Genomic DNA, 27,709 nt, shown 5'->3' with positions numbered 1-27,709 from the left:
GAGCCCCACATAATGTTCTCTGCTTAGTGGGGAGCCTGCTTCTCCCTCTGCCTCAGCCCCTCCCCCTCCTGGTGCACGCACTCTCTCAAATAAATAAATTAATATTTAAAAAATAAAGTATTTTTGAGATAAGAATGATTATAAGAATGATTATGATTAATAATAAATAATAAAAATATTTTTGAGATAAGAACACTGAAAAAAAAATAATGAGAAGACGGAACATTCTTCACAGCCAGGGTACAGGTGAGGGATAAATATTGCATAACTTGGTAATAAAACCAGCAACTGTGCACTTTAACAGGCCAGTCTGGATACCCTGCTTGTTAGTCTGTTTCCCTAACCCCATCACCCCCATGCTGGTGGTTGAGAGGTACCCCTAAGCCTACTTATTTCATGATTTCACATCTCCCTTTTGGTTCGTTGCATCAAATCTGCTTTAGTACTGCACCAAGGTCTGCTTTTTTTAAAATGGCCCCTCATGCTCATGGCTTCTAATGGCCTGTGAATAAGTAGTTTACCTCCTACCTTCTCCCCTGAGGCTTTTGCTAAACCTGTCACCTTCAACTGGAAGCTTTTTCTACTTCATTCTTGCCAGTTCACTATCAGTGGATCCCTTTAAGACCAACATCACAGAGGAGGCTTTAGGTTTGAGCCCTGGTTTCATCAATTATTGGACTGGTGATTCTAGACAAATTTCTTAACTTTAATTCTCATGGTCCTTTTTTTTTCTTTTTATATCACAGGCTGACCTGTTGACTTTTGCATCTAGTATTCATTTTTACCTTTACTAATATTACAATATTTCTACTAACAGTATATCCTATGAATTCATAACGACGTGAATATAAGACTAGTGAAGATGTGTTGCAGAGAGAAATAAATGTGAGGCACAAAGGGAATTATTGTGAATTAGAATACAATTTATTAAGAGTTCTTGTAAATTTCTGGAAAGAACTTTGGATTTTGAGGATAATTAAAAGTTAAAAAAATATGTAAGATATGTTATTACTTGGGGTTAGAATTTAGCCACATTTTACAGAAAACTCAAATATGAGTGGTTTAAACATAAAAGTCCAGAGCTAAGTAATTCAGGGCTGGTGTGGCAATTCTGTGGTCACAAAGAACCCAGGCTTCTCCTCATCTTCCTTTCTGATGTCCTTAGTGCTGGCTTATAGGCCAAAATTTTTCCTCATGGTCACAAAATGCTCTTAGCAATCCAGCCATCATATCTATATTCTAGGCTGTAAGAAAATGAAATAGCAAAAGTGTGTATTTCTCAACTGAATCAGCCCCCTTTGAAAGAGCTTCCCTGGCTCTACTTAGCTTCTCCTTACATTTCCTTGAACTTTCCTAGAAACCAAGAAAGTTAGGAAAAAGTAGTCTTTAAGCTGGGCCACTGCACCCCAAATAACATCAACATTTCTTTTGAAGAGGAGAGAAGGGTGAATATTGATGAGATAACTCACAGGTCCTTCCACAACAGCAAAGTAGGGTGGAGATAGCTAGATAATGGTTTCACTTGATGATGAAACCACATCACTAGATGATGGTTTAGCCTAAACAAGCTCACAGCTTACTCTCTCTAAATTACTTGTGTATTTCCTAACTTCTTATAAATTCAGAACAAAAGTCTCATGTTATCTTGTTAATGCTTCTTATCAGGTTTTTCATTTCTGATTTGTTGCTGCAGTTCTGCTGTACAGAATACTTGATGCACAGGCTCTGGGGTCAGGCCCCTGGGCTTTGAATCTTGGCTCTACCACTGACCAGCTGGTGATTTGGCATATTGCTGAACCTTGTATGCAAAATAGTGAATAATGGCATTTGTTATTTTAATTAGTTTTTTTAGGCTAAGACGATTTTAAAATATTCAAGTAAAGGAAACTTACATGAAAACAAGAAGACACAATGAAAACATATGGTTAGTTCACTTTGTTAACCAGTAAGAACATAAGGACCAGTGTACAGAGGACATGAAATAATGTTTTCCAGAAACATTTTTCTTTTCTTGATTAGTAATAAAAGTTGCTTGATCTGTTCTCTTATATCCTAGTCACAACTGAGTTTATGAAAATCTAGGTAATATTGATAACTCCATATCAATATTGCTTTTTTGATAATAGCTGAAAGATCAGGGATATTCCCTTATTACTTTCTTCTTTATGTTTCAAAAAACCTACTGTATTTATTCTCCAAGAATAGAGTGTGAGATCATCTTTTTTCTGAATACAAACCTCCTTTCTATGTATGACTCTTTCTTCTGAAACAAGGCTTTCCTTTCTCGAGTCCTAAATGAAATAATCTGTGAGGGATCCCTCTTATCTAGGGAGATTGTCCTCAGGTCACTCTGCCTGAGCTGATTTCAGTTCATTTTCTTGAGCTGAATCAACCGAATGACTTTACAAGATGTCCTCTAGAAGAGTAGACTTGCGGGGTTTTTTTAATGATTTTTTTTAAAAAAGATGTTATTTATTTAGAGAGAGCATGAGGGGGAAGGGCAGATAGGGAGGGAGAGAGACAATCTCAAGCAGACTCTGCACTGTGCGCAGAGGCCAATGTGAGGCTTAGTCTCAAGACTCCAGGATCACGTCCTTAGCCAGAACCAAGAGTTGGGTGCTCAACTGACTGAGGCACCAAGGTGCTCCAAAGGGGCAAACTTGTTTTTATACAAAACCTGTATATAAATAAAACCACCAGGTTTCTTCATGCAATAAAACGAGGCCTTGATATTCCAATGATTTGGTGCTAAATGCATAGATTCCGAATGAATGTTTGTTGGAAGGAAGGGTGGCAAAAAGAAAAGGAAGGGAGGGAGAGTCAGCAAAATGAAGGTTTTTTTTTTACTGGATGTTGGTTTGATTTTTAATCAGGAAAAAGAATGTAAAATTTATTATTTTTATACTGGGGGACCCGGAATATGACTTATGATAACTTAAGAAGTTCATTTTATCTACATTTTAGTAGACAAAGACCCTCACTGGATAAGACCCAGAAAAATTTTACTTGTATTTTATACATGTTTTGTTAAAAAAAATAGAATAAAAAAATAGAATCTGTTAAAAAGTTGAAGAGTTTCTTTCTGGTAATACTCATAAAATGTGTGCATTTGAATTTTGCTTCTGGACAGACATATTCTGCTAAGCAAGCAGTCTTAAAGAGATTGCTTGCTAAGCATGTATATTTTTCCTTATGCTGATTCCTAAAGTCTCTATAATTTGCTTGGGACTGTGAATAGCCATAGTAATAAGAAACTAGCTTCTAACCCAGCCAAAGGAGACTGAAGTGAGCCATCAAAAATAAGATTGGCTATATACATCAACTAGGGGACAGTAGTTGTCTAACACTTTTGATCCCAAGATTTCTTATGACATATGTCACTCTAAAATATATTTAGAACCCAGGGAGAGCTAAGGAGGAGGAAGCATGAGTGGACACCAGTCTGGGCAGAATGCGTCCTTTTGGTTGAGCCAAGTTCACGAAGGTAGAAGACCAGATCCTAACTTGAGGCCCAAACCCTTATGAGTAAAACACATCTTATGGACCTCAAGGGGCCCAGTAGGCAATGGTGGGTAAGAATTTGGAGGTCCTGAACTTTCCTAAATTGTGAGGATGGGGAAGGAAAGGTAGAAGTTTTTTTTTTCTTTCTCTACTTTTTGGGATTATCTATTTTTTCTTTAATAATTATATATATCACTTATATAAGGGAAAGAAAAACCTAGATTTTATATACTCACTGGCTAAATTTCAAAATCAATTTGAATTTGCTCCTTTCCTACAAAGTATGGCATTTTCATTTAATAGATGGCCATTAGTAATGACATCCTGTTTGATGCAGATAGTTCAAAGCTTAAATAACAATGAATAAGGTTTAGATGATGCAAGGTACCGCTTCTTTCTCAGGGGAATGGGCCCTCACTTCAGTACCCTAAAATCATCAGTGGAGCATTATGGGATAGCCTAGAACTAGGCACAATTTATGTCAATATGATTTATGGCTGACTTGGCACTTCACATCAGCAGGAAAAGAGGGGCAATTCATTAAACAGTGCTAGGGAAATTGATTATATAAGAAAATAATTAAAATAGATCTGTGTTTCATTCTGTACACAAAAATTAATTTCAGGTGGGTTAAAAGACTGAAATGTAAAAGGCAAAACTTGTAAACTTTTGGAAGAAAATAGGGAATAACTTTATGACCTTGGAGGTTGGAAGGGTGAAATAAGACACAAAATTTCCTAGCTAGAGAACAATAGATTGGCTGTTGGACTACCTTAAAATCAAGGACATTATTTTATCAAAAGACATCTCTAAAGAATAGAAGAGGGAGCCACAAACTGGGAGAAAATATTTGCCATACTTATTACTACAGATAGTAAGGGAAACAGCAACCTGTTCTTTAGAAAATGAGACCTTATGTTTTCAAAAGACACTGTAGGGGTGCCTGGGTGGCTCGGTCAGTCAAGCGTCTGACTCTTGATTTTGGCTCAGGCTCTGGTCTCAGGGTCCTCAGATCAAGCCCTTCATCAAGCCCTGCACTCAGCACAGAGTCTGCTTGTCATTCTTCCTCTGCACCCCACCCCTGCTCTCTCTCTCTAAGTAGAATAAAAAAAGACACTGTAAAATGAATGAAAAAACAAATCATAAATACTGGGGGAAGATATTTGCCATATATACAACTGACAAATTAATAAAGGGGGGAGAAAGCACTCGAGAAATGAAAAATATGAAAATGCATAACTTCACAGAAATGGAAATGTGAATGGTTGATAAAAATATGAAAATCTGTAACTTCATTAGTCATCAGGGAAATGCAAAATAAACTCTCAGGTGGTAAAAACTTTAAAGTCTAAAAGTCAGTCATAAGAATGTGGAGCAATAGGAACTCTTGGACACTGCTAGCGACAGTGAGAATTTGTGCAGCAGCACTGGAATGCTCGGCAGCCCTGTTAAGAAGAGCTGAGGCTGTGCGTAATCCACAACATGGCCATTTCAGCTCCTGGCCCACACCCTAGAGCAGTGGTTCTCAACTCTTCCTTACATTAGAATCTCAAAATGAGCATGTCAGAAATAGTTAGGATAGGCCTTACCCCAGACGTGTAGATACCTGGAGACCTTGTGTGCCTAAGTGCCAGGGGGCACCTCTGCAAACTCTCAAAGAACCTTAGGATATTTTGCATGTTTGAGGGGAACACAGTGATACATGATGTCTTTTGACCCTGTGTACCTTACTAGCTCAAGATAGTTCAGTTCAGGGTTTCAATTAGACTGTGCTACATTCTTTTTTTTTTATGCAATATTTTGCAAAGCTGGGTTTTCAGGGTTGCTCTAGTAGAAAGCCGTTGCCATGTGAAAATCAATGTGGAACAGGAAACGAGGGTGACAGGGTCCAACCTGATTCCAAGTTTGAGAAGTTGTGCAGTGCCCATTGGCTGTACACATCTTGCTAGTATGTAATTGTGTTTTTTTAAAGAATGCAATTAAAATATTTTTTATTTAAATTTACATAAATTAGTTTTTCAAACAACTACTACATTCTTAGGACATAAACACTTGAAAGCAACAAAGACGTCCTTCAGTAGATGAGTAGATAATAAAAAGTGGTCCATCCAAACAATGGAATATTATTTAGTGCTAAAAGGAAATGAGCTATCGAGCCATGGGAAGACATGGAGGAAACTTACATGCATATCACTAAATGAAAGAAGCCAATCTGAGAACACTAAATGCATTCTGTATGATTCCAACTATATGGCATTCTTGGAAAAGGCAAAGCTATGGAGATGGTAAAAAGATCAGTGGTTGCCGGGGGTAGCAGGGAGAGGGATGAATAGGCAGGGTATAGAGAATTTTTAGGATAGTGAAACTGTTCAATACTATAAAGGTGGATACAAGTCATTATACATTTCTCCAAATCTACACAAAGTACATCAAGAGTGAATCCTAATGTAAACTATGGACTTTGAATAATGATGTGTCACTGTAGCCTTCCCCACCAATGTACCTCTTTCGGGGAAGGCTATGCATATGTAGGGGCAAGGAGTAATGGGAAATCTCTATAACCTTCCTCTCAGCTTTTCTGTGTACCTGAAACTGATCTTAAAAATATAGTCTTAGGGATCCCTGGGTGGCGCAGCGGTTTAGCGCTTGCCTTTGGCCCAGGGCGCGATCCTGGAGACCCGGGATCGAATCCCACGTCGGGCTCCCGGTGCATGGAGCCTGCTTCTCCTGCTGCCTGTGTCTCTGCCTCTCTCTCTCTCTCTCTCTCTCTCTGTGTGACTATCATAAATAAATAAATTAATTAATTAAAAAAAATATAGTCTTAAATAATAATTGAGGCTTAGATTTTATATTTTTCTTCTCACGTTTTCCTAGTGATTTATATTTGTATAGCTTTATTAAGGTATAATTGACATACCACAAACTGCACATATTTAAAGTGAAGTTTTTTCAATTTTGACATATGCATATACTTATTAAATCATTACCACAACCAAGATAATGAACATATCCATCAGTTCTTAAAATATTTTCATGTCACTTGGTAGTCCCTCCCTATTGCCCCATACACCCCTTCTTCAATAACCCCCACCCCAACTCACAACAACCACTCATCTGCTTTCTGTCACTAATGGTTGGCTTACATTCTCTAGAATGTCATAGAAATGGAATCTTACAGTACACACTCTGGTTTTGTCTGGCTTCTTGTACTTAGCATAATTATTTTGCATGTCATTTCATGATCAGCAGTTCATTCCTTTTCATTGCTGATTAATGTTCTCTTGTATGGCTATACCACATTTGCTTATCCATTCACCTATTGGTGAACATTTGAGTTGTTTCTAGTTTTTGGCTATTACAATAAAGTTGCTATAATCAGTTACATAGAAATCTTTATGTGGACACATGCTGTCTTTTATTTGGGCAAATAAATACCTATGAGTGGAACAGTTAGATCATATGGTAGGAGTATGCTTATAGTAATTTATTTTTATTGTATTTTATTAAAGCATTAGTCCACTAAAGATTGGAAATAAAACTGCTCCTCACCACCTGTACTTTGAAAAGTATTAGTCTAGGAGATAGGCACAAGAATGTTCAGAGCTACATTATTCATAATATCAAGGAACTAGAAGCAATCAAATTATTCATTGTTGGGAGAATGGATTATTAAAATGAAGTATATATTTATTCAGTAGACTATTACAATGAAAAAAAGAGGAATTAAAACAATACCAATCAAAATGGATACATTTTAGGAATGTAAATTTGAGTTAAAGCAAATTGCCAAAGAGTGCATATGAATGATTCCATTATAGGTCTTTAAAAAAAAGTAATATTGAACAGTATATTATTACAAATACATACACATAATGGTAAACTACCAAAAAAAGCAAGAAAATGGTAAATACAAAATTTAGGATAGTGTTTACTTGGGGAGGAGTTGGGGGGCAATGAGAGAACACAAAGGAAAGGCAAACAAGCTTTTGAGGCTAGTGGGTTATGGTCTTTATCTTAAACTACAGAAATTAATTTTGATGTTATTTTTTTGCTTATATTTTCTTGTAAATTTTTGTGTATATTCAACATATAGCAAAAAATTTTAGAAAAATCTCTGAGTAGTTTGGAAGGGGGGTTCAGCAAGACAGAAGGTGCCAATTATAAACCATCAAGGATACAAAAAAAAAATCTAGGCTTTAAGTAAATATACATTTGAATGATAGACTGTTAGATATTATGCCTGGAAAAATCAGGGGCAATCACCCAAGTTGTCATAGATCTCCTGTGTTTTTCAGATGGATGGGATTTATAATTGGGTAGGAGTTAGGTTAAAAGCCAGAGAAGATGGGGAGAGTTAAGGAAGAGTTGAAGATTCTCACTGAGAGAAGATAAAACTGAATTCTTTGCTAAAATAAACCTTAGAGCCTAGGGCTTGAGGAATTTGTTCGCCTTTTACATCTTTAATGGCTTAATAAGAAAAAGGGTTACATCAGAACTTCTGGTAAGAGGCTTAGTGTTTCAGAAATGCATAGGGACCTGTGGTCCATAGAGAGGCAAACTGCCTCCCTGAGTCATGCAGGAGTTCACGGAAGACCTTTATACCAGAGGAAGCAACAGCCCACCAGCATCAGACCCAAGACTTCCAAAGGGCGGGTGAGAGAGGCTGAGGACTGGTACTGAGCAAGCATCTTACTGTGTGCAAGGCATTTTGCGGTGGATTTTATATCTTTTCTCTGATATCCTGACCTTTTAAGGCTAGTTTGTTTTTACCTTTCTTTCTTTTTTTTTTTTTTTAAGATTTCATTTATTTATTCATGAGAGACAGACACACAGAGAGAGGCAGAGACACAAGCAGAGGGAGAAGCAGGCTCCCCACAGGAAGCCTGATGTGGGACTAGATCCCGTGACTCCAGGATCATGACCTGAGCCAAAGGCAGACGCTCAAACACTGAGCCACCCAGATGCCCTCTGTTTTTATTTTTAAGGTGGATGCTGTTTCTCTCCTTTTGTACATGAGATGAGTTTCAAAACCTTGCCAGAGATTTCAGAAGAGGCAGATTTAAACCCTGATGTGTTTGATTCCAAAGCACATTTTCTTTCTCCTAAGAATAGCCAATAAGTTTTGAGCATTTACTGTATTTGTCCCAAGAACTGTTTTTTTTTTTAAATTTTTATTTATTTATGATAGGAACACAGTGAGAGAGAGAGGCAGAGACACAGGCAGAGGGAGAAGCAGGCTCCATGCACCGGGAGCCCGACGTGGGATTCGATCCCGGATCTCCAGGATCGCGCCCTGGGCCAAAGGCAGGCGCCAAACCGCTGCGCCACCCAGGGATCCCTCAAGAACTGTTTTTAAGTGATATGTCGATTTTTTCTTTTAAGCCTCACAACAATACTACGAGTGAGAAAACTGAGGTACAAAATGTTAAGTAACTTGCTCAGTGTTCTGCAGGTGGGAAGAAGCAGAGCTAGTCCAGCTTAGGAGTCCACACCCTTGACCTCTTTTGCCTTTTTTCTGAGTACATGTGCCTTTTCAAGGATTAGGCTTGATTCTGTCAAGGACACCTGGTAATTCCTAATAACTTTTGAGCCATGAGTCATGGAAACCAATTTCTCGCAGCTGGGTACTCTTGAGTGTCTCACCTCCAGTGATCCCTTCTTTTGTAATTGGATCATACCCTCTGTTTTGCTGCTGGAGTAAGTCGTTTGAGAAAGGTTTCTCAGTCAGTTAGTTCTAAGTAGTTTAGCTCATTTATTCCTGTGTGTGTGAACGTGTGTGCACACTTTATGAAATCCTTTGGACTCATTATTTTCCACAGAGTGAGAATGCATCCTTCATAGAACTCTCAGTTCTCGGGGCACCTGGGTGGCTCAGTGGTTGAGTGTCTGCCTTTGGCACAGGTCGTGATCCTGGGGTCCCGGGATTGATTGAGTCCTGCATGTGGCTCCTTGCAGGGAGCCTGCTTCTCCCTCTGCCTCTTTCTGTGTCATTCTGTGTCTCTCATGAATAAGTTTAAAAAAACTTAAGAAAAAAAAGAAATTTCAGTTCTCTTAAGCTCTCAAACTCCATTCTTTAACATGGACTTTCTTTAAGGTTTAAATTTCAAAGAAGTGGTAATTCAACATTATTTAAACCATTTGTTGGGATTATAACTCATAACCTTCCTACTCTGAAAGTATTTGAAGTATATTAAAATAAAAGAAACCAATACCATGCGGATAAATACAAAACTCAAAACAGCGGAGAACACAGGAGAGTTATACCAGAAACTTAAGATATTTTAGCTAATTGCTGTAGAGCATTTAATGCAGAATTTCCTAGCCAGCTGAGGCAACAGTGTCTCTGTTACATGTCTTGTAACTGGTCTACTAGTTTTTATCATATGTTCAAAGAAGGTAAAGTCGTTTATTGGGGAGGATGGGTTACATTGACAGGCTAGTTGCCAACCCTTTTCTTCTTACAAGTTAAATCAAGTCTCAATAATACCTGGCTCACTCAGGTCTTGAAGTGCTGTGGTAGAGACTTTAAAGAATGCCACCGGTGGTCTTTAAAAAGGTGCCATGGCAGTGCAGTAATTATTGCTTAGTAACACTTAAATTTAGGCTTGCTGCTCTGGGGAAAGGCCAGGTTCTGTCTCACTCCCTCCTTTGTTCAGATCTGCTAAAGGTTACCCCCTTCCCTGAAGGTCCTGTCTTAATAGGACTTCCTCTCTTGGTACCTGCCTTATTCTCTATCCCTGCACTGTCCAACATGGTAGCCAGTATCCAAATATGATAATTAAAATTAATGAAATTACATAAAATTTAAAAATTCAATTCTTTGGTCACAAGAGCCACGTTTTAAGAGCTCATTAGTCACATGTGGTTAGTGGTTAGTAGACAACACAGATACATCTTTGCAGAGAGTTCTATTGGGCAGTTTTTTTACCCTGGCTTTCATTTTTTTTCTAGAACTTTTCCGACATTATGCCACATACTTATTAATTTATTTATATTCCACTAAAATATATGCTCCCGCTAGCAGAGATCTTTTTTCTAGAATATAGATCTTCAGTGCCTTAAGCACTTCAGTGGCTGTTATAGTTCTCTGTAAACACTTGTTGAGTGAATGAACAAATGAATAAATGTTACGGTTCAAATAAAACTATTTTTTAATGTCCTTAGGTGACTTAGTATGTTGTTCTGCTACAGTTTTTAAGATGAAAGAATGAAAATTCTATAACCAAGGACACATATTTTTAAGATAATAGGACATTATTAAATATACTAGCCAAACTTTTATTTCTTTAATCATTCATATTAGGAAGGATGATAAGTATGAAAATGCCACTTAACAGCTAATGTATTGTCCTGAACATGAAGGTAAAAAATATCAATTTTCTTTGGATTAAGAAGTCATGTGAGTAGAATGAGAAAGGAAAGAACTTACTATATAGCAAATTTACTGAGATTGGCAGGTAATTGAAAGCAGCTGTGCTACATTACAATGGACTATATGAAGGTAACATAGTACAATTAAATCATAATACATTCCAAAATTGTATAGAAATGTCAGTTTACTTGAATTAATTTCAAATGAAAATTATCCATGAAGTGATTGCAACTTAAAAGGAATTTGCTGTCTGAACGAAATATAACTAGAAGCATGACTACCCTAGGTTTGCCTATAAATAGACATTGAAGCTAGTTTTGTGATTTCTGCCAAGGATACAGCTTCAGTGGCCTTAAAAAAGATTGTTTGTCTTCTCTTGGGCCCAGCTTTGTCAGGACATACTTGGAATAGTTATGGAAGGAAGAAGGTACCTGGCAGAGCCAGACAAGTCTGGTAAATCTACTTAAACAATTAGCCAAATGATAGATGTCAGTTGGCATCATATCCCATTTTAGTTATTGACAGGAATTAGGTAAAGTAGGAGTGTTTTCTCCTTTACTCTCCCTTTCTAAAATGCAGATATTTTTTGAGTTATGTTAGTACTCAGTGGATTTGCAAATGCAGATCAGGGGCATCTATAGCCTGTGCAGTGTTGATACTATTTTTCTATTTCATGTGAAAAACACCAGGGTTAATGTCCTTGGATAACCTTGCATACTTACATTGGTTTTAAAATCTGGTCCAAAGAAGGGCCAAGTTCTTCACAAAAATAATGACTAACTTTGGAAACCCATATGGTCAGTTAAGGTTTCTGAGCTGCAGTAAGCATAAATTAAAAGAGTCATCAAAATGTTTATATTTGCAATTTCAATTCTTGATTCGTTTTTGAAAATATATTCTATGTATGTATCTGAAAAATTATTTCCTTTGGTGCTGGATCCAGAGTACAATTTTTAAAACTTTATGTCAGGATTGGAAAGGCAAATTCACTTGTTATTAAGACTTTAGGGGTTGTTTTACCTATCAAGGGACCATTGCCTATGTGCTGAAAATAATATGAGAGCCATATTCTGAGTGCGTAAGTCTATTGATTTTACTCAGGCAGAATTTAGAAAATGGCCTTGTAGTTTGCTGTACAAAGAAGTGGAAAAGTATGTTTTAAGTAGGAAGCTAGCTGAGGTGCTTGACACACAGTTCATGCTAATTGTAACTGTATAGTCAGGGTTCCCTTGTTAGGGTGAGGGTCTGGTAAAGACTTCACCAGGTCATCACAGGGAAATTGCCAAATCTCTCCCCTCCAAAGGCATTCTAATGGGTAATGAATTTAGACCCGACCTCACCAAATCTGACCATTACTGATGGAAAAGCAAAGTAAAATCATTTGTGAAGATAATTTTTCATCTGTTCATGAGTCTATATGCTTACTACAAATAGAAATTTGAATACTCAAGTAAGAATTTCTTTCTGTTCAGAGACTTAACAAGCCAAATGCCAAGAGTGTTCTACACTGAACAGATGAACATCCATCTATCCATCCATCCTGAAATGTTTCTCTTCTCAGTTGATGCTTAGGAACCATGTTTTGATTTTGATCCATGTAGAGATTTTAAAGAAGATAGTTTATTGAGACAGAGGTTTGCAGGTTATTATTTCTCTAAATTTTTGTTCTATGAATAAAATTTGAAGAAGTCTTTGAAATAATTAAATCATACTGTGTCCTTCTAATAAGTATTAAGACTATGTAAATACTATTTCTCATCATACTTTGGCATATTAATTTTGTATTCCATTGATAACTCTTACCTGATAATTCATTGATTACTTGGTGTTTGTCAAATTCTGATATATTTTATCTTCATCATTCCTACTACACTTATTAATTAGAATTCTATTGTAAAGAAGAGCTATTCCTTCTTCCTTCATTTATTCAGTTATTGTATCAATGTGGATTCACAACTATATTATTCTATAGATTATAATTCATTACTACAGTTATTTATTTTATTGCCCAAATTATCCCAGACTTGGCCATTGGTAGCCCCTCCTGATAAGCTCTTGCATCCTTTGACAGATCCCTACTATTTTTTTTAAAGCATTTTGTTATTTACTCTTTGGCAGCACAAGATGTATGAAGTTCATTCATTTTGCTGTAGCTTGAGAATGGATCATTTCTTCAAAGAACCCTAATTCTTTTTTGTTGGAGATTGATATTTAGAAACAAAATCCAGGTGCAGGTATGCTCATTGCTGCTGAGATGTTCTGGCTTTTGGGCTTCTCAGTGGCCTGTCTGTGCATGTATATGCCCACACATAAACGTCTCTCTCCATCTATCTATGAATATTTAACTACCTATTAATTTTTTTAAAAATTTTTATTCATTTATGATAGTCACACAGAGAGAGAGAGAGGCAGAGACACAGGCAGAGGGAGAAGCAGGCTCCATGCACCGGGAGCCCGATGTGAGACTCGATCCCGGGTCTTCAGGATGGCGCCCTGGCCAAAGGCAGGCACCAAACCGCAGCGCCACCCAGGGATCCCTTAACTACCTATTAAAGACTGTAAATTCATCTCGATACTTCTAATTACAGCTCAATATATTAGTTTCTTTCTAGAATTTTCCCTTTCCTTATTTGTAACTTTCTCCAACAGTGAGAAACCTGGCATTCATTACTGATAATATAATTAGTTATTTGCTCAACCCTAGTGTTCATATAAAGACGTTTTTAGAATTGTGATCCCATAATCCCTGTGAGAATTTACAACTTGACTACAGTAGTTGGGTATGGTTCTTTTTGTCTTTCCCAAATTACTCAGGCCAGATTTTTTCTTCTCCAACCCTTTCAGTGTGGTTAAGTTGTTCATTTGTGGTACAGCTAGGAACATTTGTTACTGTTTGTGTTCTGCATGGGGTCCCCTGATATACAGAGGTTGGTTTTTGTTATTATTTACTTGAAAGATATGTGAAACATAACTATAGTTCTGAGAGTCAGACCTGTATGAAAAGGCTTGCTCTGGAAGGAACCCCCATCCCTTATATCACATTTCATACCACCCCCCCATTTCCACTCACTCCCTGTGGCTTACCAATTTCATTAGTTTCTGGTTTATTCTGTATTTCTTTTTGCACAAATATGTAGATATAGACATTTTCTCATACAGTGAGTACATTTCCATGTGTTTGGAGGGGTTTGTTTTGTTTTCTTGTAGTACTGGGCCATTTGAATGCCATTTGGGGATTGTTTTCTCTTCAGGGCGCTGTTCATAATTGGTGCATTCTTACCGCTAATGCATCAGAAAGCTAATGAAGCCATTATTTTCTTCCTTGAAAAATGTTTTCGGGATTTTTTTTCTAGAATGAAAGTGAGAATGTGAATTTTGATGATCTCATTAGCACTGTTTTCCTTAATAAGATCAGCTTAAGAAAACAGTAACATAAAACAAGCAGTGTTTTTCTTTAACTCATTATATATATTTTTATAAAGAAATTTAAAATTTTTCTTTCCCCTTATAAACTGAATTTGAATTATTTCAAATATCAGAACAGTTAGATTGTTGCATAAAATGTGTTGTTTTGCCTCTGGAAGTCTTGTAGAGTAGCAATTCTAAAATATACAATATACAAAACAAAACATTTCCCGGAGTCTGTCTCAATAATGCTATGGTGCATTTCATCTAGCACTCTTTCTTTCTTTTTTTTTTTTCCCCCAAATACTCTGCAGGCCTTTGGGCAATCCTTCTCCATCCACCGGAAGGTTGCTGAGGATGGAGAGACTCGAGAGGAAACACTTCTGCAGGAGTCTGCATCGAAGGAAGCTTACTACCTGGGGAAGATCTTGGAGATGCAGAATGAACTGAAACAGAGCCGGGCCGTGGTCACCAATGTCCAGGCAGAAAATGAGAGGCTGACAGCCGTCGTGCAGGATCTGAAGGAGGTAAACAGCAAATTCCCTGTGAGAGCTTTATGTGAGAGAGAAATAAGATTCCTTCTAGGAGAGAGGAATAAAACTTGTTCTTGATCAGAGGAGCTGTCTTAAACAAAAAGCACATAATAATGATGCTAGTGATTTTTCTTGTTTAGTGAAATAACAGCTTGTTCTGAGATGAGCTTTTCTCTTATTATAAGTTAAGAGTTAAAGTCTCTTTATTGAGTAGTTGGGAATTGGCCTTGTTATTTTTGCAAAGGTTTAAAAAAATAATGTGACCTTAGCACTTCCTCTCCCCTCTACCTGTTTTAATACAAGGTGGAGAAGAACAGTTGGCTGTGATGCTCTGTATCAGCACTAATTCAAAATGACAGTAGTGTTAGCTCAGGACTCTTCTCACTGGGGAATGAGACCCCAAGGGAATGTCTGTAGGGTCGTAGAGTCTGGAGGTGCAGATGCCATAAGCCCTTTTTCTGGTTTTAGAGAAGGCAGCAGATTATAGCTGATGTGAATTAGGTCCAGGAGCCTCCCTGGTCCCTGCACTCACTATTTCTCTTCAGGTTTCCCAGGGTAGCATGACATGCCAGGTCATTTTCAGAATCTCAGAGTCATTCTTCAGTGGAGGGGTGATACTGGGAACAACTTCATACACCATACCCTTTTAAGAGCATTTTTGGAAACTTCACTCCATTTTTTGATGAGAAAACTATAGAAGAGGTGAAGATGTCCTTTAATTCTTACAGCAGTGTGGGAGATTGACAAACCAAGTGGGCTTATTAATTGAGCATTTTAGTAATACAAAAAAGAAGGATGAAAAAATCATTAAAGATTATGAAATATAAGAGAAATGACCCACTGATATTTTTCTCCTGAAATTAGTAACATATTACAAATACATATTAGATACAGTACATTGTCCTAAATTTATTGGAATTTAATCAATAATTATATTGATTACATTTACATTTACACATGTCCATATAACATGCATTAAATGCACATTGGCAATAAGTTTTCTATTTTACATAGCTCATTCTCTCTGGACATGCCTAAGTACAGCAGTATGACTTCTAGAAACCGAGGAGCCAACCAAGTGGAAGTTAGTGCTGGGTACTGAGAAGAACAGGACACAGTTTTTGGGATACGCTGCCTCATTTCCCTCTGATGCAAGTGATTGTTAAAAACTGAGATCCTCTCTAGTCCTGTATTTGATACACCTATAAGTGTTGGGTGTGGGCCATCATTGGCTTACCTTTTGTAGTCCTGGATGCTGCTCTCCTGAGGAATCACCATTCACCCTTTCAGCCCCAGGCTTTCCTTTAAGACGGGCATCCACTACAGAAGTGGACCCTAGGTCATGTAGGGCCATCAGCTACCATTCTGGATCAAACAAGGCCCCGAACATCCACAGAGGGCAGCCTCAGAAGCCATGAGCAGCAGGTTTGTGTGGCAAGTTGGCAGAAGGGCTGTGATATGGGCAATGCACACAGACAGGTGGTTTGTGGAGCATGACTTCAGCTAATGAGTCAAGCAGTCTTGATCGCTAGTTGGATGGATCCTCGGAAAGCTATACATCTCCACTGTGCATGGCAGCTACAGCTGAGGAATGAGCAGTGGGGGTTGGCAAAGGGCAGAAAATTCACAGACGTTTCTCTGTTGAGGCATTACAGTGACAACTGACGAAGCATCCTCACTATGTAAGCAGCGTTTGAGTGCCATTTTCCAGCGAAGAGATTTAGGATAACCAGCAGGAGTTGGTAATTAAGAGTGAGGATGTAAGTTAGGAATGAACTGAAGCAACAGAGAAAAAAAAAGTTTTGAGGAGCCATCCATTCAGGTCAGTTCTCTGATTTTAGTGAGCATTAGAGTCACCTAGAGAATGCATCCAACCATGACCCCCGGGGTCACCCCCAGAAATCATGATCCTGGAGGTCTAGGTAGAGCTCAAGAATTTGCGTTTCTCACACGTTCATACCAGGTGATACTGTGGCTGCTGCTCTGGAGACCATCCTTTAAGAACTACTAATTTAAACTTTTTGGCTGGCCCAAAATTAGGGAGGGAGTATTATAAGGCTCACAATTTCGGGAACTGCTGAATGAATCATTGAGTTATAATCCTCTATATCTATACATTTTCAGTATTGATTTGCAGGAAGAGGATGACTTGCTTCATCCAAATTTATGTATTTTTAATCTAATATAAACATAAAGCAATCTAGACTATGAGTGTATTCATTCAGGTTTATTAATTAACTAAAAGAAAAAAAAAACAGGCTGTCAGTTTCTTGGGTTTCCAAGTGTGGTAATATATTTGTTGGTGTTCTTTCTAGTTGGCTGGAAGTTGGTATTACTACAGTCGGAGGACTGCTGGTTTTCCTCCAGGCCTCATATTTTAATGTACCTAGTAAAATTATTAGCACTTAGAACCGAGTACATTTGTAAAAGGAGAAAAGGAATAAATTGTATTGTTTGGAATGTTGATACAGACTTTTTAATTGAGGTATAATTGACATATAACATTATATTAGTTTCAGGTGTACAGCATAATGATTTGATATTTATATTGTGAAATTATCACCACAATAAGTCTAGTTAATGTCCATCACCTTACATAGTCACACAAATATTTTTCTCTTGGGGCATTTGGTTAGTACAGATGCTTAAATGTCTGACTCTTTGTTTTGGATCTGGTCATGATCTCGTATGAGGTTGTGAGATCGAGCCCCACATCTAGCTCCATACTCAGCACGGAGTCTACTTGAGATTCTTTCTCTCTCTCTCCTTCTGCCCCTCCCCCAACTCTTGTGTGCACACTCCTGCCCTTGTGCTCTCTCTCTCTCTCTGTCTCTAAACTAAATAAATAAAATCTTGAAAAAAAAATGTTTCCTGTAATGAAACCTCTTAAGATCTATTCTCTTAGCAAATGTGTAGTGGAGTATTATTAACTATAGTCACCATACTGTACATTATATCCCCATGACTTATTTATTTTATAACTGGAAATTTATATTGATATAGACTTTTGATTTCTGGTGTTAAATTTAAATTCCAGATTTGTTTTCATTGTAGGCTCATTTTTATTTATTTATTTTTGTACTCTGAGCATTGATTGATGCATAATGATTAGGGGAGAGATCATGAAACAAAAAATTCATGACCTGATAGACCATGAGAAATACACAAGGGTAACCAATGCAAAATGTAGTAAATCATTAGCTTGACAGATGCTATGTGAATTTAAGTAATGGAATCACTTTTATTTACTGAAAGTAAATTATTTACTCTTTATATACTCATCTTTTATTTCAGTAGGATTATTGGCACTAACCAAGGTTTGTGTGGTGTGTATTTTATGGAAGTTTTGCACATTATTTGTAATTGTGTGTAATTCCAAGGTCAAATTCTCTATGTGAATTTAAGTAATGGAATCACTTTTATTTACTGAAAGTAAATTATTTACTCTTTATGTACTCATCTCTTATTTCAGTAGGATTATTGGCACTAGCCAAGGTTGTGTGGTGTGTATTTTATGGAAGTTTTGCACATTGTTTGGAATTGTGTGTAATTCCAAGGTCAAATTCTCTTCCATATATGGGAGGTATAGGATAATGTAATGGAAAGAAACAAAATTTTCTGAAAATTAATATTCTAGACTCAGCTCTGCTAAAAGTTTTATGATTATATTCATGTATTTGTAGAAGATCATTTTAGCATATAGTAAATGCTGTACATATTAAACATATAGAAAATATAGTACATATTAAACATAAACTGTTATCATTAATAACTTGTATTGTTGAAGAGATCCCTTATTATGTTGATTCATATTCTTAGGTTAAAGAAACATTAAATACCTCTTTGAATTTATTGCCTTGAAAGTTCTTTCTTTTAAATGAATCAGGCAGTAGAAATTACAATGTGTTTTTTTGTTCCTGCTTTGGTTGTTAAGAAGTTCCAGGACTTGGGTGGCTCAGTGGTTGAGAGCGTCTGCTTTTGGCTCAGGTTGTGATCCTGGGGTCCTGGGATCAAGTCCCATGTCAGGCTCCCTGCCTATGTCTCTGCCTCTCTCTCTGTGTCTCTCATTAATAAATAAATAAATAATCTTAAAAAAAAAAAGAAGTTCCAGGACTATGTTTAACTGTAAAGACTAAGATTTTCTATATAATTCTTCCCATTTTTATCATCCTTAATTGTATATGTATCTTTAATGATAAACAGCTTTAAATAATTTTTTGAGGGGTAACTGGGTGGCTCACTTTGTTAAGCCTCTGACTTGGGCTCAGGTCATGATTCCAGGATCCTGGGGAGCCTGCTTCTCCCTCTCCCTCTGTCTCCTCCTCCCTGCTCATGGTCTGTTTCCTTTTCTCTCAGATAAATAAATAAAATCTTTAGAAATAATAATAATACTTTTTTGAAGTATGAAGAGTATAAAGAAAAAATATCACCTTAACCAAAGTACCAAATTAGGAGTTCCAACAGGGCCAGTAATAGAGGGGAAAAAACCCTTGGGTTGCCTTGCTCATTTTGGTGTGAGCTTAAAGAGAACAGATAGATTACTATAGTGCCTAAGCAGATATTTAGTAAACAATTTTGATTTTCATTTTTTTCTCTTTAATCCGTTAGGCGTAACATGTAGAACATAGTCTAAATAGGTGGTTTTAAACAACATTTAATTGAACACCTACTTTGTATTATATTAAAGTAACATCCACATTGATGAAATCATAAAATAGGATAAAGAAATTTTTAATACTACTGAATACTCTGTTGTTAACAAGTAAAGTAAGTCAGAATTTACTGCAATATTTTACAAACTATGCAATGCAATTTTACCAGTATTCCTAACCAGAATTGGTGTATATGCGAAAAAGAGATGTCAAGAAAGGTAGACTCCTTCAGGTAGAATGCAGAAGGTTGGAGTTATAAAATGGACTATTGACCTTAGTAGAGATTAAGCCTATCCTTTAAAGTACAAATAACATTGGCTGCTGGGCAATGTGCCAGGCACTGTTCTAAATTCTTTCCATGGATTAACTTGCTGAATCCTTATGATACCCTGTTGAGGTAGGTTCTATTACTATACCATTCCATTTTTTTTAACAGGGCACGTAAATCACAGAGCAGTCACATAACCTGTCCAAAGCACATCAAGCTGGTAGCAAGCCAGGATCTGAATTCAGAAAGTGGCTCTGATCTAGACACTCTCTGTCATGTCACTGTACTGCCAAGAGTCTTTCTCTCCTCTGAGTCTTGCCTCAAGCTAATGAAATTTCTGGCAAAATATATGAAGCTTTAGTACATTATCTAAATTTATAACTTATTAGAATGTTATTATTAGCCTTTTGTTGGGACGTGGCCATTTTGTATTTTAAAAACTGCTAAATCCCTATGATATTTTTTAAAAAGCTTTATTTGAGGGACGCTCAGTGGTTGAGCATCTGCCTTCGTCTCAGGGCGTGATCTCAAAGTCCCAGGATCAAGTCCCATATTGGGTTCCTTGCATGGAGCCTGCTTCTCCTGTCTCTGCCTCTCTCTGTGTCTCTCAGGTATAAGTAAATAAAATCTTTTAAAAAAAATAATAAATAAAAAAAGGATTTATTTGAGAGAAAGAAGAGAATCTGGAGCAGACTCTCTGTTTGAGCATCAGAGAGCCCAATGTGGGGCTCGATCCCACGACCCTGAGATCATGACCTAAGCCAAAACCAAGAATGGGATGCTCAGCTGACTAAGTCACCCAACTGTCCCAATCCGTATGATTTAAGAAAAAAATTCTTTAAGTTTTATTTACTTAGGTAATCTCTATACCCAACATGGGGCTTGAACTCACAACCCCAAGATTAAGAGTCATACACTCTTCTAACCAAACCAGCTGGGTGCTCCAATCCATATGATTTTTATTACATTTGAGGCTCTACTGTTTTCCTTCATTGGAATACACAACCGAATTTCATAATATACCAGTGGCTCAATTTCTAGAAACCTGATAATTGCCAATATTTTAGGAATATATCAAATCCATCATAAGGAATCCATATCTATGAACTTTTTAGGGCAGGAAGGCTCTTAATGATTATGTGGTAAAGACTACTCCCAGATTAACAGTTCTTTCTCTGGTATCCCCAAATGGTCATGTAGCCTTTACTCAGACATTCCCAGCACTGTGGAGAAGATAAACTGTGAGTCCTTTCAAGGAAGGAACTGTGCTTCATCTGTCATTTATCTTTGAATCCCCAGCACCCAGCACAGTGCATTGCCAAAAGCAGACATTAAAAAATGTTTGTTGACTTGAACTGAAAGAACATGCTTTGGGAGTTCGCTACTCCTAGGTTTGAACTCCAGCTGTGCCACTTAACCAACTGTGTGATATACTTTTGTTTTCTAAGCTTCACTTCCTTAATTCCAACCTGGGGGTAGTAATGCTATCGAGCAGGTCCTGTGTGAAATGCCAGGAGTTGCTAAATAACTGTTTATTCCCTTTTTTACAGCTTCTTCCCAAGGCTACTCACCGTGTTGCTTGGCAGCTCTAATTGTTAAACTACTCTTTTTTATTAAATGAAAAGTTGACTCCCTGTAATTTTCACCACCTGCCCATATTTCTAGCCTCTGGATCTACAGAGAATTTTTTTTTAGTTTCTTATTCCACTTGACAATTTTAGCCTATGCCTAATAACTTTATATATTTGCAAAGAACTATCTGAGTCTTTTTCAGACTAAACATATCTGAATCCATTAGTATTTCTTTATGTGATATGGTTTCAGGTTGCCTTACTTTCTTAGACTGGCATCCAGTGTCTCTTAAAAATGTGTGTCTGCTTTTAAAAAACATACTATTTAATGTCTTTATCCCTGCTATATATATCCTTGAAATTTTGTATCATTGGAACTAGATTTTGAGATTCTCATTTTAGCATTTTAATTTCTTTGGATTTTCAACTTCGCAGTCATACATTTATTCACTTAACAAAGGTCTCTTAAGTATTTGCCATGAGCCAGGTGCTTGGGGTACATCAGTGAACAAAAAATTCAATGATGAGTGGTTGTTTTCAATGTTAAAACAGCTAACCATATTTAGAAACCATTTCCTTCTATTCCTTACTATCTGAGGAAATAGAGAGTAAGTTGTGTTTTAGACAGTGTATGTGACAGACTGAATGCGTGCCCCCTGCCCCTGCCAAACATTTATATATTGAAACTAATCTCCAGTGTGATAGTATTTGGACATGAGGTTTTTAGAAATGATTATGTCATGAGGATGGGGCTCTCATGAATGGGATTGGCACCCTCACAAAAGAAGATTGCCTAGCCCCTTCCACTATGTGAGGACACCACAAGAAGATGGCCATATCTGAGCCAGGAGGAAGGACCTCACGTGACACTGAACCTGCCTATGCCTTGATCTTGGACTTCTCCAGAACTGTGAGAAATAAATGTTTGTTGTTTAAGCCACCCATTCTATGGTATTTTGTTATAGCAGCCGAATGGACTAGGACAACATATAATATTTTGTATATTATACTCATCTTAATCTCTTATTAAAACTACAAATATGTTGTACTTGTGGTGACTAAGTGAAAATCATCCTCCATACAGCCAGATTAGATGTCATGACCTCAGCCAGTAAGCACATATTCACTTTATTCCAAGGAGAGCCCTTTAGCTACTCTTTAAAAATATATTTGCTGGGGATCCCTGGGTGGCTCAGTGGTTTGGCACCTGCCTTTGGTCCAGGGCGTGATCCTGGAGTCCTGAGATCAAGTCCCACGTCGGGCTCCCGGCATGGAGCCTGCTTCTCCCTCTGCCTGTGTCTCTGCCCTCTCTCTTTTTCTCTATGTCTATCATGAATAAATAAATAGAATCTTTTATATACATACATATATATATATATGTATATATATATATATATTTGCTTGTTTTGTAAATAGGCAGTTTGGTAATAGGGTAGAATTAGAAACCAGGAAATGTGATTTCACATCTTAACTGTTTCACCAGTTATGTGATTAAACTTTTTCATTTCCCATATAAATATTAGAATAACACATATCCTGCTCCCCATGATTTTGATAAGGATAAAATATTTTCATAAAAATGCTTTATAAGAAAGAAATGATTGTTATTTACTGTTTGGTAATCAGACTTAATAGCAAGACAAACAATAAATTAGAAAGATGTATTGGAGATTCAGGAAAGGCCCCAGCACCTTCTGATAGTAGCAAGAATAATGCTTGAAATCCTGACACCAAAAGAGGAAACAACACATATTTTAAAACTTGTAGATTGAGAGAGGAGAGCTGTCTAGGTATTCTTACTATTGGTGTAACATAGCTTTTCATATCTGGCTCCTTCTTGAAAGGGTCATCACTTTATTAGTATAACATCAAATGTGCTTACAGATGACCCAAGTCATGGCAACAAGATTAAATTATTTTAGGTACCATAAACAAATATCCCTATTAGCATTATTAGGAATTTGAAAGCAGAGTTTAATAACATACAGACAATTCACCTTTGAATACTTATGATTTGATTATGTCTTTGGGAAAAATAAGTTACATAAGTGGGTTTGTATGTAGGACTAGTTTAAAATTTTAAGCTGATAGAATTGGGGGGGGGTGTACAGTTTTGTGAATTTTAACACATAAATAGTTTCATGTAACCACAGCCACAATCAAGATGCAGAACAATTTTATCACCTTAGAACATCCCCTGTGCTGTGCTACTCCTTTGAAGTCATACCCTCCCCAACTCAATTTCTAATAACCAATCATCTGTTCTCTATAAAGAACATCTCAAAGTGATAAAATTATCACTATAGTTTTATCTTTTCAGGAATGTCATGTAAATGGACTTATACAGCGTGTAACCTTTTGAGATGGAGTCTTTTCTCTCATCATAATGCCTGTGAGATTCATCTAAGTATTTACATATATCAGTAAATGTTACTTTTTGTTGTGGAATAGGATTTCACTGTATGGATTATACTGTAGTTTGGGTGGTTTTTTGTTTGTTTTGTTTTGTTTTCTTTTGTTTTTTAGATTTTATTTATTTATTCATGAGAGACACAGAGAGAGGGAGAGAGAAAGGCAGAGACACAGGCAGAGGGAGAAGCAGGCTCCATGCAGGGAGCCCGATGTAGGACTCAATCCTGGGTCTCCAGGATCACACCCTGGAGTGAAGGCGGCGCTAAACCGCTGAGCCACCTAGGCTATCCTGTAGTTTGTTTGTTTTTTTTTTTTTTAATCAATTCACTTATTGAAGAACATTTGGTTTGTTTCCAGATTTTGGCAGTTCCAAGCAGAGCTGTTACATACATTCTTGTACATTTATATTTTTGTGTACGTTGTAAGTTTTCATTTCTCTAGGTAGGACAAATAACAAGGAGGGTAGAAATTCTTGGTTAGATGGTAAGTGTATGATTAACTTTCTCAGAGTGGCTCTACCATTTTGCATTTCTGCTAACAGTTTGTAAAAGTTCTAATTTCCCTTCATCCTTTCCAGCACATGACATTATCAATATTTTTAGTTTTAGTCATTCTGATAGGTTTGAAGTAGTATCTCATCATGATTTTCTCACATTTCCCTAATGGCTAATAATATTGAACATCTTTTCATGTGTTTAATTGCCTTCTGTATATCCTCCTTGGTAAGGTTTCTGTTTGAGGCTTTTTTCCATTTATTAATTGTGTTATTTCTCTTCATAGGTAAGTTTTGAGAATTATTTATATATTCTGAATGCAAGACCTTTGTAAGATAAGCAATTTGCAAATGTTTTCTCTTAGTATTTGGCTTGTCTTTTCATTCTCTTTAGAGTATCTTTTGCAGAATGCAAAATAACACTTGTCCTATTTGATAAAGTCTAATGTTTCAAAAAAAATTACTAGAGGTGGGAGTGGGTGCAATGAGTTAAGGGAGTCAAAAAGTACAAACTTGCAGTTATAAAAAAAAAGTCATGAGGCTGTAATGTATAGCATGGAAACTATAGTTAATAATACTGTATTGCATAGTTGAAAGTTGCTAAGAGTAGATCTTGAAAATACTCATCACACACACACAATTCTGTATGTATGGTGATGGATGCTAACTATACTTATTGTGGTGATCATTTCACAATGTGTACAAATATGTAATCATTATGTTATTTACTTAAAACTAATATAATGGGGGATCCCTGGGTGGCTCAGCAGTTTAGCGCCTGCCTTTGACCCAGGGCGTGATCCTGGAGACCCGGGATCAAGTCCCACATCGGGCTCTCTGCATGGAGCCTGCTTCTCCCTCTGCCTGTGTCTCTGCCTCTCTCTTTCTCTCTCTGTGCCTCTCATGAATAAATAAATAAAATATTTTTAAAAAATAAAAATAAAATGAATATGTCATATGTCAATTATACCTCAAAAATAATAATAAATTTTATGTATCATGCTTTTAATATCAGATTTAAGAACACTTTTCTATTCCCAAGTCATGAGGATTTTTTCCTATATTTTCATCTCAAAGCTTTGTAGCTTTAAACTTAGTTCTATGATCCCTTTGACTTAATTTTTGTGTATTCATACCTTATAGTATGATGTTTAAGATGAGGTTCATTTTTTTTTTTTTTTTGCATATAAGCATCTGATTGTTCCACAACTATTTGTTAAAAAGACTGTCTTGCTTGAATTGCCTTTGCACCTTTGTTGAAATCAATTGGCTATATTTGTTGGGTCTATTTCTAGACTCTCTGTTCTGTTGATTTATGTGTCCATCCCTTTACCAATACCACACTGTCATGATGAAGTCATAGAGGTAACAGGAAGCCAAATCATGTAGGGTCTCATAAACCAATGAAAGGATTTTGGCTTTTGCTTTTAGTGAAATGGGCTGTTATTGGAAAATGTTGAGTCAAGGAATGACATGACTTTAATGAGGCAAAGATAAAAGTAGGAAATTTTTGTAGTCAGCCAGATTTGAGAAGATTGTGGTTTTGGCCAGAATGATAGGTAGAGGTGGTGAAAAGAGGTCATATTCTGAATGTATTTTGAGAGTGGAGTCAACATAACTTTTTAATGTGTTTAATGGAGTCAACATAACTTTTTAATGTGTTTAATGGAGTCAACATAACTTTTAATTCTTAATAGAGACTAAGAAATAAAGAGGAGAAAGGATGTCTCCAGTCTAAAGTTTTAGCTTGACTAACTTGAAAAATAGAATTATCTCCATATCATGGGGAAAATGTCAGATGAAAGAAGTTTTAGGAGTGAAGATTTGAACTTCAGTTTTAAATGTATTGAATTTTAAATTTTGATTAGACCTCCAAGGGTAGAATATGGGTGGGTGGTGGGAGATGAAGGCCTAGAGTTTGGGAGAGACTTAGGGATAGAAATATAATTTGTGGAATTATCAGCAGAAACATGCAATTTAAAGAATATCAGTGAGATCATCAAGACTGGAAATATAGATAGGAAAGGAAGAGACCTAAGAACTGAGCCCTAGACCACCTCAGCCCTGTGAAGTTGGGAACAAGAAAGGAAACTAGCAAAGAAGACTAAAAATCATAGTAGGGGTAGAAAGAAAATAAAGAATGGTTCCTGGAAGCCAAATGAAGAAAGTGCTATCTCTGAAGGAAGTTATCAACAGTGCAAATGCTGCTAATAGGTCAAACAAGATGAGGAAACTGAATATACTCTTGAGTTTAGCATCAGTCATCTCAGTGAGAGAGATTTCTATGGAGTGGTGGAAGCAAAAGTCTGATTTAGAGTAGGTTTAAGAGAGAATAGAAGGAGAGGAGTTAGAGACAGAATAAAGGCAACTTTTTTTTTTTTTTTTTGAGTTAATTGTTTGCAAAGAAGACCAAAGAAATGAGAAGGTAGCTTGGGGACAAAATAAACTCAAGAGAGAGTTGTTGGGTTTTGTTCTTTTTTTTTTTTTTTTTTTTTAAGATAAAAGAAATAATGTTAACAGTGTATGTGAATGCTGATTGCTGATGGGTAACCTAGCAGGGAGGGAAATTTTAATGATTTAAGAGGAAAAGGGGAGAATGCCTAGAACAATTGATTTCCTTGATTGAAGGAGAGAGGAATGGAATCTGGTGCAAAAAATGGAGGGATTGCCTTTAAAAAGGAGCAAAAAAGGGGGTGACTAGGTGGTTCAGTGGTTAAGTGTCCAGCTCTTGACCTCAACTCAGGTCTTGATCTCAGGGTTATGAGTTCAAGCCCTTACCCTGCACTCCATTCTGGGTGTGGAACCTACTTTAAAAAATGCTGATTTGGGGGTGCCTGGATGGCTCAGTTGGCCAAGCGTCTGACTCTTGATTTCAGTTCAGGTCATGATCTCAGGGTCATGAGATCGAGCCCTGGGTCATGTGATCAAGCCCTATATCAGGCTCTGCACAGGGTTTGGAACCTGCTTAAGATTCTCTCTCTCTCTCTCTGTTCCCCTCTCACCTCTCTCCTCCCTGTGCACACTCTCTCTCAAAAAGAAAAAAAAAGAAAAAAAGAACAGGGAAGTTTCATCTATGGCAATGCCTGGAAAAGCAGAGTATGTGGCTGCAGATGTAGGTACTTCAGTAGGTGTGAGTGAAGAGTCTATAAATACTCTTCAGGCTGCTTCACTTTCCTCACTGAAGCAGGAACCAAGGTCAACAGCTGAGAAAGCAGATGGGGAAGTGTTAGGGATTTGAAGAGAAAGGAGTGGTAAGGTAGTACCTGGGAATGAGTCACTAAGGTAGGAGCATGAGTATGAGTGGCTGAAGCAGGGGAAAGATGTCCCTCAAGAAGAGGAATTCCAGGAATCAAGATCATCTATGCACATATTGAGAATGCCAGGAATTAAAACCAGACCAGACGTTCTAGAGATATTGACCAGAAGCCTGGAACTAAAGTCTTGGAAAAATGAGGGGGAATGAGCTGGTGTGTGGGAGGTGACAGTATCAATGCTGGTAATG

The 27,709-nt window shown here is 37.0% G+C and overlaps 1 protein-coding gene across 8 annotated transcripts in view; it reads left to right on the top strand.

The window, feature by feature from the left end:
- The window catches only part of BICD1 (BICD cargo adaptor 1), a 224,753-nt gene that overhangs the window by 77,704 nt on the left and 119,340 nt on the right, over positions 1 to 27,709 (top strand). For all 8 annotated transcript variants that reach the window (XR_012002908.1, XR_012002907.1, XM_026000092.2 and 5 more), the window contains one exon: positions 14,593 to 14,805. Coding sequence is in view for 6 of the 8 variants with exons in the window: in XM_026000092.2 (XP_025855877.1) it covers positions 14,593 to 14,805 (213 nt within the window). In the remaining 2 variants the exon portion in view is untranslated. The remainder of the gene's footprint in view (positions 1 to 14,592; positions 14,806 to 27,709) is intronic.

The sequence above is a fragment of the Vulpes vulpes genome, chromosome 8, assembly GCF_048418805.1.
Source record: "Vulpes vulpes isolate BD-2025 chromosome 8, VulVul3, whole genome shotgun sequence".
Lineage (NCBI taxonomy): Eukaryota > Metazoa > Chordata > Mammalia > Carnivora > Canidae > Vulpes > Vulpes vulpes.
This window is presented reverse-complemented; position numbering and strand designations above follow the sequence as displayed.